At 53.2% G+C, this 12,735-nt stretch overlaps 1 protein-coding gene across 1 annotated transcript; it reads left to right on the forward strand.

Annotated features, from left to right (window-relative positions):
* Nucleotides 1-1,672: 1,672 nt before the first annotated feature.
* LOC141929860 (uncharacterized) lies at nucleotides 1,673-6,221 on the forward strand. The gene is made up of 7 exons (XM_074839844.1): nucleotides 1,673-2,100; nucleotides 2,487-2,774; nucleotides 3,412-3,672; nucleotides 4,044-4,091; nucleotides 4,494-4,598; nucleotides 5,051-5,097; nucleotides 5,382-6,221. The coding sequence occupies exons 1-7, from the start codon at nucleotides 2,040-2,042 to the stop codon at nucleotides 5,568-5,570; spliced, it is 999 nt and encodes a 332-aa protein (XP_074695945.1). The 5' UTR covers nucleotides 1,673-2,039; the 3' UTR covers nucleotides 5,571-6,221.
* The last annotated feature ends 6,514 nt before the right edge of the window (nucleotides 6,222-12,735 follow it).

Consider the following 12,735-nt stretch of genomic DNA (forward strand, 5'->3'; position numbering starts at 1 on the left):
GCCCGCTTTAGGATCCTTGGTGCCAGCATCTCCCAGCTAGGAGGAAAGTGTGAAGGAGTTCACCTTGTGTCCATTCGGCTTCATCAGTGCTAGCAAACATGAGAACTAGAATAGAAATGAAAGGGAAGGAAGCAACAAGTACGTGCCATTGTGCAGTCATGAGGCAAGAGGAGAGGAAGACTCGAGTCTGGAGAGGAACTGAACATCAGTAAGAGTGTGGGAAGAGATGAAGAAGTCCAGAGGGGAGAAAAAGAGAAACACAGAGCCTCTACTCTTGTGGATCTTGTACCAGAAGAATTTTGTTTTATGACCCTCTTGTCAGCAAATATCCCGCTGATGGTGCTGTTTCCCCATGTGGGTCGGTTCCCAGATGAGACCTCAGCTGTGCTTCAGCCAGGCGGTTCCGCTGGCTGAGGGAGAAGAGCTCCAGTGAACATCCTTTACCTCAGGAGATGCCCATGGCTGGGCTGTGCATGCCTGGCACAGGGGGTCCGAGGGAGACCTGGGGTTTGGAGAGCTGCAGCCAAAGCCAAGTGTTTAGGACTCTGCCCTCTTCCTGGCAGAGATGCCCGTGGGGGTTTGGGAGCACACCTGCCACGTGGAGAGGTGCAGGATCAGCTCAGGGGCATGCTAGTGTCCCCACATTCTCAGCATCACTTGCTTTCTGCAACCCTTCTTCAGTCTTTGACCTAGGAGCATCCTGGGGGACAGGCTCCGCCGTCCTCTTCTGCGTGCTGCGGCGAAGGTGGTGTTGGGACCACACTCACTGGTGGTAGAAGATGGTCCCAGTAGGGTACTGCGCTCCAGACTCTGTTTTGGGGAGTGCTGTGATGGTGGACCCCCATCCTGCATGCTCAGTTTGGGCTCTGTCATCTCAGGACACGGGGAGAAAACAGGGATGGGAGGAAGGGGGCAGGGAAAATGGGAAGAGGTGGTCATGTAATGGGGGTGCTGCCTTTGGAGAAGGGAGGATGCTGGGTCCAGCTTCAAATTGGGGCAGGAGGGTGATTACTGGAAATGCTGACAGGAAACTAAAGGGGAGGAAATGGCCAGTGGGAGCAGGTTTTGCTCTGAGCACTAAAGAGGAGGAGAGGTGGCAGGCAGTGGAGAGCCTGCGGGGAGCAGCAGAGGTTGCACCCACAGAGGTGGGGGACACAGAGGGGCCTGTGCCCCTGCCTGTGCTGCCCACATCCCTTTGGTGTCAGGGGTGACACAAGCTGTGTCTGACATGGTGGACGTTCCTGTCCTGGTGTCCCTCCTGCCAGAGGTGGTAGGGGGATGCAGGGGGCCACCTGGAGCACCCCATCCCCACAGGGCAGGAGCCAGGACCTGTGTGCTCATGGCCAGAGCAGGGGGCAGGGGGCTGCAGGGGTCCCTGCCTGGCTGGGGCTTGTACATCCCACGTGTGAGGAACCAGAAAGGCCTAACCAAGCCCAGCCCTGTGTCAAACCACAGCGGTCCTTGGTGTCTGGGGGCCTGCGGGGTGTGGGGATCCCCACCTGAGCTCAGCTAACATGCTGTATGGGGCGGACATCACCCCGTCACCCCGCTGTGACGCAGCATCACTCTCCAAGGGGTCCGTTCCCTGGCGTAAAGCAAAAAGGACTCGGGTGGCGTGGAGAGGCGGTGCTGTAGGAAATTGCAAAACCGTTTCCCCTTGCACCTGCCCGTGCCAGCGACAGGGAGCTACTGGGCTACGACCTAAAATACTGAGAAATGGCCATCAGCAGTGCTCGGCTGTGTTATTCGGGTCTGTCTCAGGGCTGAGGGCTCATGGCTGGGATGAAACCGCAGGAGGAATCAAACAGTGAAGAGGGGAGATAAAAATCAGGCTGAAGCAAGAGAAGGGGAAGAGAGGGGAAGCACAGAGGGAACTGCCTGGCTGAGTGATTAGGAGGCAAGCTCTCAGAAGGGCTGCAGCTTGCCCCTGCTGAGCAGCAACCCTCACGCTGTGGGGAGAGACGGGTCCTCCCAGCCGATCCGATCCCGCCGGGCGCCCCGCATCGTTGCCGTTGCCGTGAGTCTGTCAGGAAGGCAGCATGGAGGTCCAGCTGGCTGGTGGCTTTCTGCCCCTGCTGCTCCTTGCCTGGCTGCCTGCTGGTGAGTTCCCCTGTACCCTCACCTCTGCTCTGAACTCTTCCATAGGAGGTTTGGGACATGGCTGTTGCTGCTTTTTCCTCTCCTCTTAGAGCATTTAACCCCTGCTTCTGCACCAGCACCTTGTCATGTTCCTTGCAGAGGGGTCCCCCTCTGCAATTGCCTGCACCCAGGCTGTGGGCTCTGCCCGTGGGGACCAAATTTCAGGCTCCAGGGCTTTGAACCAGCATCACCCTCAGCAGCAGGGAGAGAAAACTGTTGGGGAGGGAGGGAAGGAAGTAGAGATGCTTCTGAGCCTGATGGCTGAGAAGGGAGCCAGCTTCGCACAGAGGATGTGGATATTCCTTAACACTAACCCAACCCTCCATGGTTGGTTTTTTCCTCGGTAGGACTCGTTCACCAGATCCCACCCACGATCGATGTGTCAGTAAGGTTAGATCTCATCTTGCAGTGTCTGGTCCAGCCAGGCTCGAACAGCACTGCTGGGAAGGTGAAGGAGTTTAATACCATGCAAAACAACGGAGAAAAGCAGAACGAAGGTGGTGTGGAGATGAACAAGAGTTCTGCCTGCCCCATCTTCATCAACGTGAACAACGCCTCTATGGGAACATGCACATGCAGGATGGAGAACACCACGAATGTGTCCGAGAACAGACATTCTGAACAGAACAAGCACGGTAAGAGACACAAGCCCACCAACACCCACAGGAGCGGGGGAAAGGTCTGAGGAAGGGGGAAAAGAAAGGAATGAAAGGGAGGACTGCTGAGAAGGTGTGAAGTGACTTCAGCTCAGAGGTTCAGGAGCAATTCTGAAGTACTCCAGAGAGCATTAGGGGATGGGATGAAGCCAGAGAGGCTGGGGGTGGGTCTACTACATTTTCTTTGCTTCTCTAGGCCTGACCATTTCCCCACAGCTAGCCCCCTAATCCCACCTCACGCTTCACGAAATGGTGGAGCCTGAGCCCACAGCCTTGGTGGCACGTCCTGCTTGGGTGCCAGAAGACCCTTCTGCCTAGGTTGCAGGAGGAAGAGGTGTTTTCCCCCTGATCCTCCCATTTTCAATTCTTTCTGAGACAGAGAAATGCTTGTGCACTGCACAGCATTGTGTGGCACTAATCAACGTGGAATATTTTAATATTTAATGTTGAGGAACATTGAGCAGCCAGATTTGGAAAAAAACATCAACTGCTGGAGGAAAGGACAGTTACTTCACTGTATCTCTCATGAGTGACACGTGCCAGTGGGATACAACCCCTGCAAGGTCATATATATGACTTATATTTCACTTATCAGTTATATTTTTGTCTCCTTCAGGGACAGTCAGCCAGCCAAAAGAGTCAGTCATCACCGTGGAGTGCAGGCTCAAGATTTGGTCGGAGAATCCTGTGGTACATGTGCAGTGGTACAAAAATCCACGTCTGGAGGTGGGGAATCAAACCAACACCACGGCTCTGGGGAAAAACTCTACCAATCTCACCCTGTGTGCAGCCAGCACAGAAATCTGTGGGTTTAGGGTGTTTATCAGAAGAATAAACTTGACGGACACTGGACACGACCCACAGGGGACAGATCCCAGTAAGTGGCACCGCTTCTGTTTTCATGGGAGTGATGAGTGGGCAGAGAAGGATGCTACAACCAACGCTCACCCCGGTACCCCTGTGCACCATTTCCCCCAAAAGCATCCTGGGCACTGGAGGAGCTGACAGAGCACGGCCCTTTTGGCAACGTATCCCACCACGGAGCTGCTTGGCCATCAGGTCCCTGAAATAGGACCTGCCAGATCCTCCAGCTGCAGCACGTCAGCTGAATGCTGAGGTGGTGGGGGCTGCTGCGGCGGGAGTGGGACAGCTGGGCCTGTGGGGTCCAGGTCCCTGCTTCAAAGCAGAGCGAGGAGCAGGCTGTCCTCTGCCTCTGGGCTGTCTCTCACTCATGTTTCTGTCTTCCAGGCTGTGGCCCATCTCAGACCAATGTCACCAAGGAGGAGGCCTGTACAGGTGAGTCCCCACAGCCCCGTGGCTGCAAGGGTGGTGGGCAGGAGGGGTCCTCAGGGAGAAAGAGTAGCACTAAGGGGGGAAATACATCCTGATGTTTTCCCATGAGTGGGTGGGAGCCGCTGGCAAACTGGGATACACACCAGCAGATCAGAGGCTGTGACGCTGGGAGCGTGCTCCGATGCTCTGAGCACCCCCCTGGCTGAGTTCAGATGAGTTTTTGGAGACCATTCCCCCCAGGATTTTGTCAGCACCCCAGGGCTGTGGGGGCTGTGGGTGGTTCGGGGTCTGGAAGCCCAAGTTTGGAAAAGAACTGCCCCCCCTCAAAAGAGGCAATGTCAGCATGTGTCCCTGCATGGTGGGATGGCGGCTCACGAGTGCTTCTGTGATGGTTTGTGTGTGCAGGACTCAAATTCCTCATGTGTATCATCTTCGGCTTAGCGGTCGGGACGTTTCTTTACATGCCAATAATTGGCCTTCTGCTGTGGCAGTGCAGAAGGAACAGCAAAGGTAAGGCTGAGCCTGCCCCAAGACTCTGTCTCCTGTGGGAGCCAGTTGGCATCTCCTCCTCACCAGCTGGTCTGGACAAGCCCAGGCTTGGGAGATGTCCATCTTCAATAACCTTCTGCTCCTGCTCACTTGGTGTTTCCCGCATGAGTCTGTCCTCCTGGACAAGCTGTCCTGGGGTGAAGAGAAGGTTCACCCTCTGCCCAGCTGCTGGTGAGAGCCTGGTTATGGCACAAGCCATGGTGCAAGTGAAACACATCTTGCACATCACCACATTTCCAGGAGTGTTCAGCTCAGAGCTCCAGCCCCTCCTGCCCCTTGGCCACCTTCAGAACCAGCCAGCTGCAGAACCCCATCCTCTTCTGCAACAAAACCAGGACCAATGCAGGTGTTTTCTTAATTTAATGATCGTTATCATTATTTTAACTACTATTTAAACTTGTTTCCTTTTTCAGGAAAGCTCACAAGCAGGCAAGTGGCTGAGGAGAATCAGCTTGGCACGGTAAGCCAGGGAGGGCTTCACACATATCATTTCCTTTTCCCTGTAGAAAAAAGCACTAGCTGTTGAATACCCATTTAAAGGATTTCAGAGTAAAATCAGCTTTGCTTTCTGAACACTTACTGAGTCCTATTAAGTAGGGGCTCATGACCTTCTGAATAGGTGGCACCTCTGAGCAAGTTGGATAATACTTGGGCAATACAAATAGTTGTGCCCATGGAAAAATATTAGCACGGGAGATGCAGAAGGGAAAGCCAGGGCTCTACTCATTGCTCTCTCTCCTGCAGGCAGCCCCAGTGACAGGGACCGAGGACCTGACCTATGCCAACCTGAAATTTGAAAAGAAGGAGACAAAACCTGCCTCCTCTGATGTTGTTTACACCGAGATCAAACCACCGCAACAACAGCAGAGCGTAGGGGATGCCAGTGCTGCCAACGCAGGGGTGGATGTCTCCCCCGAGGGAGAGGGCAAATAAGGGAGAGAGGAGGGACAAGCAGCTTGTTGTACACCTGTCGGGGTCATCATTCCTGAAAACAAGGCGTTAGCTCATACAGAAGCGCAATCTTGGCAACTAAAGCCACCTATTTGCCCCCAAATGGCTGCACCACTGTGCTTTACATTCCCCTGGAAGAAGCCATCTCTCACGGTGAGGACAGGGCTCTTCCAGTTGGTTTTCCCTTTGTCTTCCCGCAGCCCCAAGCACTGCCAAGCCTTGGCAACTCCTTTCATGGTCTTTGGTCATTGATGGGCTCCTCTAGCAGCTTGTTCTGTGTTTCAGTGATGTCACCGTGGTCCAGGAAGCACTCAGTGTCCGCTTGGTGCTGGACATGCTGGGTGGGGTGGCCGTGAGAAGCTTCTTGTGGTGCTAGAAAAGTCCTGGAGCAATTTTCTGGATTTTCTCCAGAGCAGGTACCTGTAGGTTGAACTTGCACTGTTCAGTCACTCAAAACAGAAGGAGCAGGGATGAAAAGGCATCATTAGCTTCGCAGAGGTGCAGTGCAAGTGCTGCTGCAGTGATCTACGTGGATCTGCTTCATACCAGGAGTGGACGGGTATCCTCATGCATGTAGAGCTCTCCTGTAATTTGAAAAAAAAAAACAAATAAAAAGTGATGGTTTTGCCCTCAGTGTTTCCAGTTCTGTACTGCTGATGGAGACCCAGCTGATGTCCATCAGAAACAGTCACCAAGCCCTGGAGATTTTCTGATTTCCCTACTCAGTCCAGTTTGAGAGCAGCCTGTGGGAGACATCCCCAAAGCAGCGGCGGTGGAGCTCCTGGTGTCCTGGGGACAGAGCTCAGGTCATGCATGGCCAGGAAGACACAGGCAAGGCCTACAGAAAGGGAGAAATTGGGGAAAACAATCCCAAATGGGATGTGAGAGTCAAAGTGTTGAATCGGGGAGGCTCATATAGGCATCAAGGTTGCTGGGGGTTGCTACCCATGGATGCAGAGCAGAATCAAAATGCAGGACATCCTCACCAGCCTCCTCCTGGATACCTGCAGTCATGGAAGAGGAGGATCCCTAGGGGTGCTCCAGCTTTCCAGGGAAGGCCTAAATTAAAGAGGCAGGTACAAAATGCAGCCAAAACCTCACTGGCAGCTCCTGAGGGAGCTGGAGTAGGAACTGGGGTTTGAAGGAGATGTACCAGGTCTCCTTCTGGCTGCAGAAAGGAAGCAAGGTGGCAGATCTCCAGAACTTCTCACTGCCCATCACTCCTTGGGGGCTGTTTCCAATTTATATGCCCAGAGGTCCATGGGATTTGGCTTAGAGCAGACACCGCTCAGCCACAGCTCCCGCCCTGTCCTCATGGCAAGGAGATCCATTGCTTGTGCTTGAGTGGGACGTAAGGGTGGCCATCTCGCATGCTCCTGACGTGGTGCTGGGGCAGCCAGGGAGGTTGGGGTGGAGCAGAAGTCCAACAAGAGATCAGTGCAGGGTCTGCTGGCCACCTTTTAGTCAACAGCCAGCTGAATATGAGCCAGCAGTGTGCCGAGGTGGCCAAGAAAGCCAATAGCATCCTGGCTTGTATCAGAAATAGCGTGGCCAGCAGGACTGGGGAAGTGATTGTCTCCCTGTACTCAGCACTGGTGAGGCCGCACCTCCAATACTGTGCTCAGTTTTGGGCCCCTCACTACAGGAAAGACATTGAGGTGCTGGAGCATGTCCAGAGAAGGGCAACGAAGCTGTTGGAGGGTCTAGAGAACAAGTCTGAGAGGAGTGGCTGAGGGAACTGGGGGTGTTTAGCCTGGGGAGAAGGCGGCAGAGGGGAGACCTCATCGCCCTCTACAACTACATGAAAGGAGTTTGTACTGAGGTGGGTGTCAGTCTGTTCTCCCAAGTAACAAGTGGTAGGATGAGAGGCCTCAAGTTGTGCCAGGGGAGGCTTGGATATTAGGAAAAAATTCTTCACCGAAAGGGTTGTCAAGCACTGGAACAGGCTGCCCAGGGAAGTGGTTGAGTCACCACCCCTGGAGGCATTTAAAAGACGTGTAGATGTGGTGCTTAGGGACATGGTTTAGTGGTGGACTTGGCAGTGCTGGGTTAAGGGTTGGACTCAATGATCTTAAAGGTCTTTTCCAACCTGAATCATTCTATGATTCTATATAGCCAGGTTGGGTGGCCATTGGACTGGCCCACTGCAGCCCTTCTCATGTTCCTACAGCATGAAATGACCAATGTTGTCATTTTAAGGAGAAAAGGGTTTTAAACAAGCTGACTTCAACTTAGAGGGACTGCTAGTGACTCCAAGAGCAGCTGAGCAGGACACCTGAGACTTGTATTAAAAGCCTTGGCTATCCTTTGCAGAAGCAAGAGGGAACGCTTCAGAGGAGGCAAATACAGCTGCAGATAAGTTCTTCAGCATCCTACCAGTCAGAAAAGAAGGCCACGAGGAAAGGAAAACCACAAAGGACATGACAGAATGATGTGATCACTAAATTGTGGAAGCAAAATCAGAAGGCTAAGGTATGAGACAAGACTAGCTGTAACGGGCTCTGCATTTGCTTAACAGTCTTAAAAAGAAGAGGAAGGAAAAGGAAAAGCTTGACCCATTGCTTCCCCAAAAAAGAGTCACTAGCCAATGAGGTGGAGAAAGCTAGGATGTTTGTAGTGCTGCTTTTCGCATCCTCCCTTACACCCAAGGTTAGTGGGGATCAGGTCTGGGATAGCCTTTTTAACAAGGAACCTGGAAAGAAGCCGTGAAATCGCCTTGGAGCAGTTACATGGGTGAGCAAGAGGTGAAGAAATGCAGCCAAGGTTGCTTTAAGGAACTAGCTGTGACAATCTCTCAAGATCTCAGGGGCTTTAGCAAGTGCAGGCAGGAAGGGCGGGGCCAGTGTCTTTGTCCATCAGCTATTTGTAAAAAGGTGAAGCAGCTATGGCCAGAACTGAGCCTTTGAATTTGTTCTCAGAAAGATGCTATAACCAGCAGTTAAGCAAGCGTGTGAAGATAAAGCAGTAATAAACACAACACCCTCCTTGCCCCAAACGTGGTACATGCCACCTCCGTAGGGACAGAGGTCCCCGCGTTGTCCCCATGTGTGCTCAAGGCAGGTGGGTGAGACATCCGTGATGGGTTTCCGTGCCAGGAGCGCAGTGTCCTCGCTGCCTCGCAAGCTCTGCTCACTGATGGAGGAAGCCTGACTCAGATGGAGAAATAAAAGTGGTGCTTCTCCCAGTTCTGTTTGTTTGTTTGTTTTTTTAGGGCAGAATCGTAGCAACAGGCACCTGGGGAGATCATGGAGGAACCACCCAATCTGGAGAAGAGGGGTACCAGGGAGTGCAGCCAGGGAGGTCTCTGCAGCTCTCTGGGAGCTGCTGCCTGATGTGGTCCCCAAGCTCCACACTCACTGTGATGGTGCTTTTGGGCGCTGATTGACAAGTCCTCAGTGCCGCACTCACTGCCAGCCCAGTTCCTGCACAGCCCTCAGCCAAACCTCCAGCAGAAAGGGCTCAGCAGAACACAAGTCTTGAGCAAAGCTGCAGCTCTGCTGGAGCACACAGAAGAGGCTTTGCCTCCACCATGCTCCCTGCCTGCTCTAAGAGCCACAGGAATCCACGTGGGAAAGAACAGGGATGGGACCTGGGTCACAGTGGGAAAACCCAGAAAGAGCAAAGGGAAAAAGCCAAAACAAGCCAAGAAGCAGAAGCAGAGGAATGGGAAAGGATGGGGATGGGTGAGGGTAGCAGTGGGGAGGACTGGTAGTATACTTGGATAGCACGAGAAGGAGGCACCAGCTCAGAAGAGAAGAGAGAAAACAGAAGAGAATTAGAGAAAGAAGAACAGAAAGAGAGAAGTGGAAGGAAGTGGAGCAGAAAAGAGAAGGAGAGGAGAGACCGGAAGAGTCACAAGAAAGGGAAAGACACTGGGGGGAAAAAAATGTCTCAGGCTGAGGAAGGCCCTGACATCACTTTGCAGTGGGAAAGAGTAGTTAATTTGTCGGGTGATTAATCATATTTCTCCTGGCAAATTCATTGGCCTTTAACACCTCCAAAGCTCTCAGAGATGTCTGGGCCAGGCACAAGGAGAGGTTTATTTCCTGCTCTGCAGATGGCACACATCCCTCCCTGTCTTGCAGAGCATCTCCTTCTCATCCAGGAGAATTTCTCCAGCAAGGAAGGCTACCAGCAGGCATCACATTTATTTAAGAGCAAAGTAGCACATGTAAAGCAAGCTGCAAAGATGCAGAGAAAAGCTTCCTGGGCTTTGCACCAGTGGGCCTCTGAAGGCCATCAATGCAGACATGCTCTTCCCAGCAGGAGGAAAAGCAGCTGCTTGAATTCAAGGGGAGGAAAGCAGACATGCACACAGGGCCAGTGCTGAACTCCAGGGCTCTTCAGGCCTCCCCGAGTCAAAGCTGTGCAAGGGAGCATCCCCGAGTGTGAGCACTGAGGCAGGGGTGGGTGCGCTGGGGTGTTTCTCCATGAACGGCTCCATAGAGCATCTCCTGAACAGGCTCCAGGGCAAAGAACATTCAAAGGACACTAAGAGAGGCAGGAGGAGAAGGGCAAAAAATGCTGATCTCATCTGTCAAGAGGGACAAGAGGAACAGACCCTCTCAGCTCTACGACACAGTGCTTGGCCGGGGGCACTTGGCCCTGGAAAACTGGGGTCATTCACTCTGATTCAGTTTTATTGCTGGGGAGGGTTGGAGGAGCCTCCCTGATTGTTTTAACCCTCCCTTTTTGTAAATTAGACTATTTCTGTGTCCCCAAGACGATGCTCACCAGGGCTGGTTCCAGTGGTGCTGGGAGGAGCAGCTGACAGCACTGGGCTTTGCTGTGTGCTGGGGCTGGCAGAGCTGGCAGGAGGAGGACCAGGCCAACCTGAGCAGGCACAGCCACTGGAGGGAGGCAGTGGAGCAGAAAAGCTGACCAAAAACCCCCTTTGGACACGGCTGGAGATGGGAAACAGCCTGTCCAGAGCAAACTGGGTAGGAGAGGCACATCCACCCCCCTGCACAAGGGCCTCTCCTGGTCCCCTGTAACTCCTCCTGCTTACAACCTGGAACCTACATTCATCAAGTTGGACAGCTTTCTGTGCTTCTGCAGCTGGAAAAAAAACCCACGTCTGTCATCTTTGTGCTGCACAAGTGGAAATAGGAAGAGGTGAGGTCAGGAAATTCCTACGTCGATGGTCCTGGACTGAATCCTGTGCCCTTGGCCCCCCTTGTCTAGGTGTCACGGCCCCAGATCCTGTCCTGATGTGGGTGGGATCCCCAGGGCTGCCCCGGTCCCTGGCTTGGAAGAGGAACAGGATGAGGCTGTCAACGGGCCAGTGAGAGAAGAGGGATGTGACCTACAGCCACCAAGAAGGGGACGAGCAGACGCCCATCTTTGCAGCGCCCAGGCCTCGCGTGTCCTGTTTGCCAGCAGTGCCCAAGGCAGCGGTGCAGAGGGAACGCTTTCAGAGGGCGATGGATGATGAAGAATAAAATCACCTGAACGATGCTTCAAAACCATCACGCAAAGAGTAAAAGATGCGCAAAGAGTAGGAGATCTCACAAGGAAAAGTGTGTGGTAGGAGACAAAGGGCCAACTCCCCAACTGGAGCGATGGAAGACAGGCAATGGCCGGATCCGGCGAGGTCGCAGGGGCCTGGCCTAAGGCAGCAGGCACTCCGAGGCCCCAGCTCGCTCTGTGCCACAGCGTGGTGTGATTTTTAGTCCTTTCTGCTCTCAGCACCCTCGTTCGAGATGCGAGCATGCAGGTTGGTCCTGCACTCCCCATGGGCCGTCCCTGGTGCCGTGTCCAACCCGGGTCACTCAGGGACAGGGTGGCTTCAGCTGCCTGGAGCGAGGAGCTTGGAGGAACACAGGGACAGGTCAGCTACTGGGAGAAAAATCAGAGAAGCTTCACTGAAAATGGCTGAAGTTACAGTGACTTAACCCTGCAGCAGGGCACGTTTAAAGTGTCCACTGGAGACCCTCGTAGAATTGTCCCGTCGCAGAACTGGCTCAAGAGCACATCAGGACCTGACCCGTGTCTGCTGAGTTCAGTTAATCCTCCTTCAGCGTGTCCTTTCAGCCCCCTTCCCACCACCCCAGCTGCAAAGTGCTGACTCTTCTCCCTGGTACCCTGGGTCACCTGGGAACGGCTCAAAGCTGCGCCAGGGGAGGTTCAGACTGGGCATTAGGCAGCATTTTTTACCAAGAGGGTGGTCAAACCCTGGAACAGGCTTTCTGAAGAGGTGGTCGATGTCCCAAGCCTGTCAGTGTTTAAAAGGCATTTGGACAATGCTCTTAATAACATGCTTTAACTTTTGGTCAGCCCCGCATTGGTCAGGCAGTCGGACCAGGCGTGACCATTGCAGGTCCCTTAAAACTGAAATAGGCTATTGTAGGCACAGCCTCAGCTCGCTCACCCCCTGGGGACAAGTGCCACCCTCCCAAGCACAGGGCAGGTGGCCAGACAGGACTAGGTGTGGAAGGAAGAGGGGAGGGCAGGCAGGGTGGCTGGAGGCTGTAGCAGACAAAGAAAGGGGATTAAAGGACAAATACTCCTCAAAACCAGCCTGACAGGAGCATATTCCCAACCAGCTGATGCTCCACTACCACACTGTCACCCTTTGAGGGTCTCTCACACAGCACGAGTGAGGAACTATTTAAAGAGGACAAGATTATATAGCCTTAACCATCATTATCTGAACTCAGCAGTATCTGAACGTCCTTCCAGCTTGTTTAAATTCCAGTTGAGTGAATCACTGTAAAACAAAAGCTTCTGCTGCCTTCTCCCTCTCTTATCTTATTTACTCCTGAAAGGAAAGCAGAGTTCAGCTTCAGAGCTGCCTTTATCAGGAACCTTTCACATGGAGACATGCAGAGCTCTGACCTTTCGCTACAAGTGAGGCTGAAAAAAAGGCAATAAAACCCCAACAGATCATAGGTGTGCAGAGGCTTTTACCCATTTCTTTAGATCACAAGATGGAAGCGCTAACAAGTTTGTGGGACTGGAGGTTTATCACAAGATTTGTGTCTCCTTGGGAGTTGTTCTTGCTGATGACAGAGGCAGGGACTCACTGGGGTGAGGAAGGGGTCTGAGAAAGCCGTGCTCTCACTGGAGGGCAGCCATCCCTCTACATACAAGCTTGGAGGTCTCTGTTGCTGCCAGTCCCTCACACTCCTCTCTGGCTCCCAGATAA

The sequence above is a fragment of the Strix aluco genome, chromosome 14, assembly GCF_031877795.1.
Source record: "Strix aluco isolate bStrAlu1 chromosome 14, bStrAlu1.hap1, whole genome shotgun sequence".
Classification (NCBI taxonomy): domain Eukaryota; kingdom Metazoa; phylum Chordata; class Aves; order Strigiformes; family Strigidae; genus Strix; species Strix aluco.

Bases quoted from the DNA above. Each gene is read 5' to 3' on its own strand.
- LOC141929860 (XM_074839844.1), top strand. From the start codon at position 2,040: ATGGAGGTCCAGCTGGCTGGTGGCTTTCTGCCCCTGCTGCTCCTTGCC. The intron at 2,775-3,411 runs GTAAGAGACACA...TGTCTCCTTCAG, and splicing joins TTCTGAACAGAACAAGCACG to GGACAGTCAGCCAGCCAAAA. The intron at 3,673-4,043 runs GTAAGTGGCACC...TCTGTCTTCCAG, and splicing joins CCCACAGGGGACAGATCCCA to GCTGTGGCCCATCTCAGACC.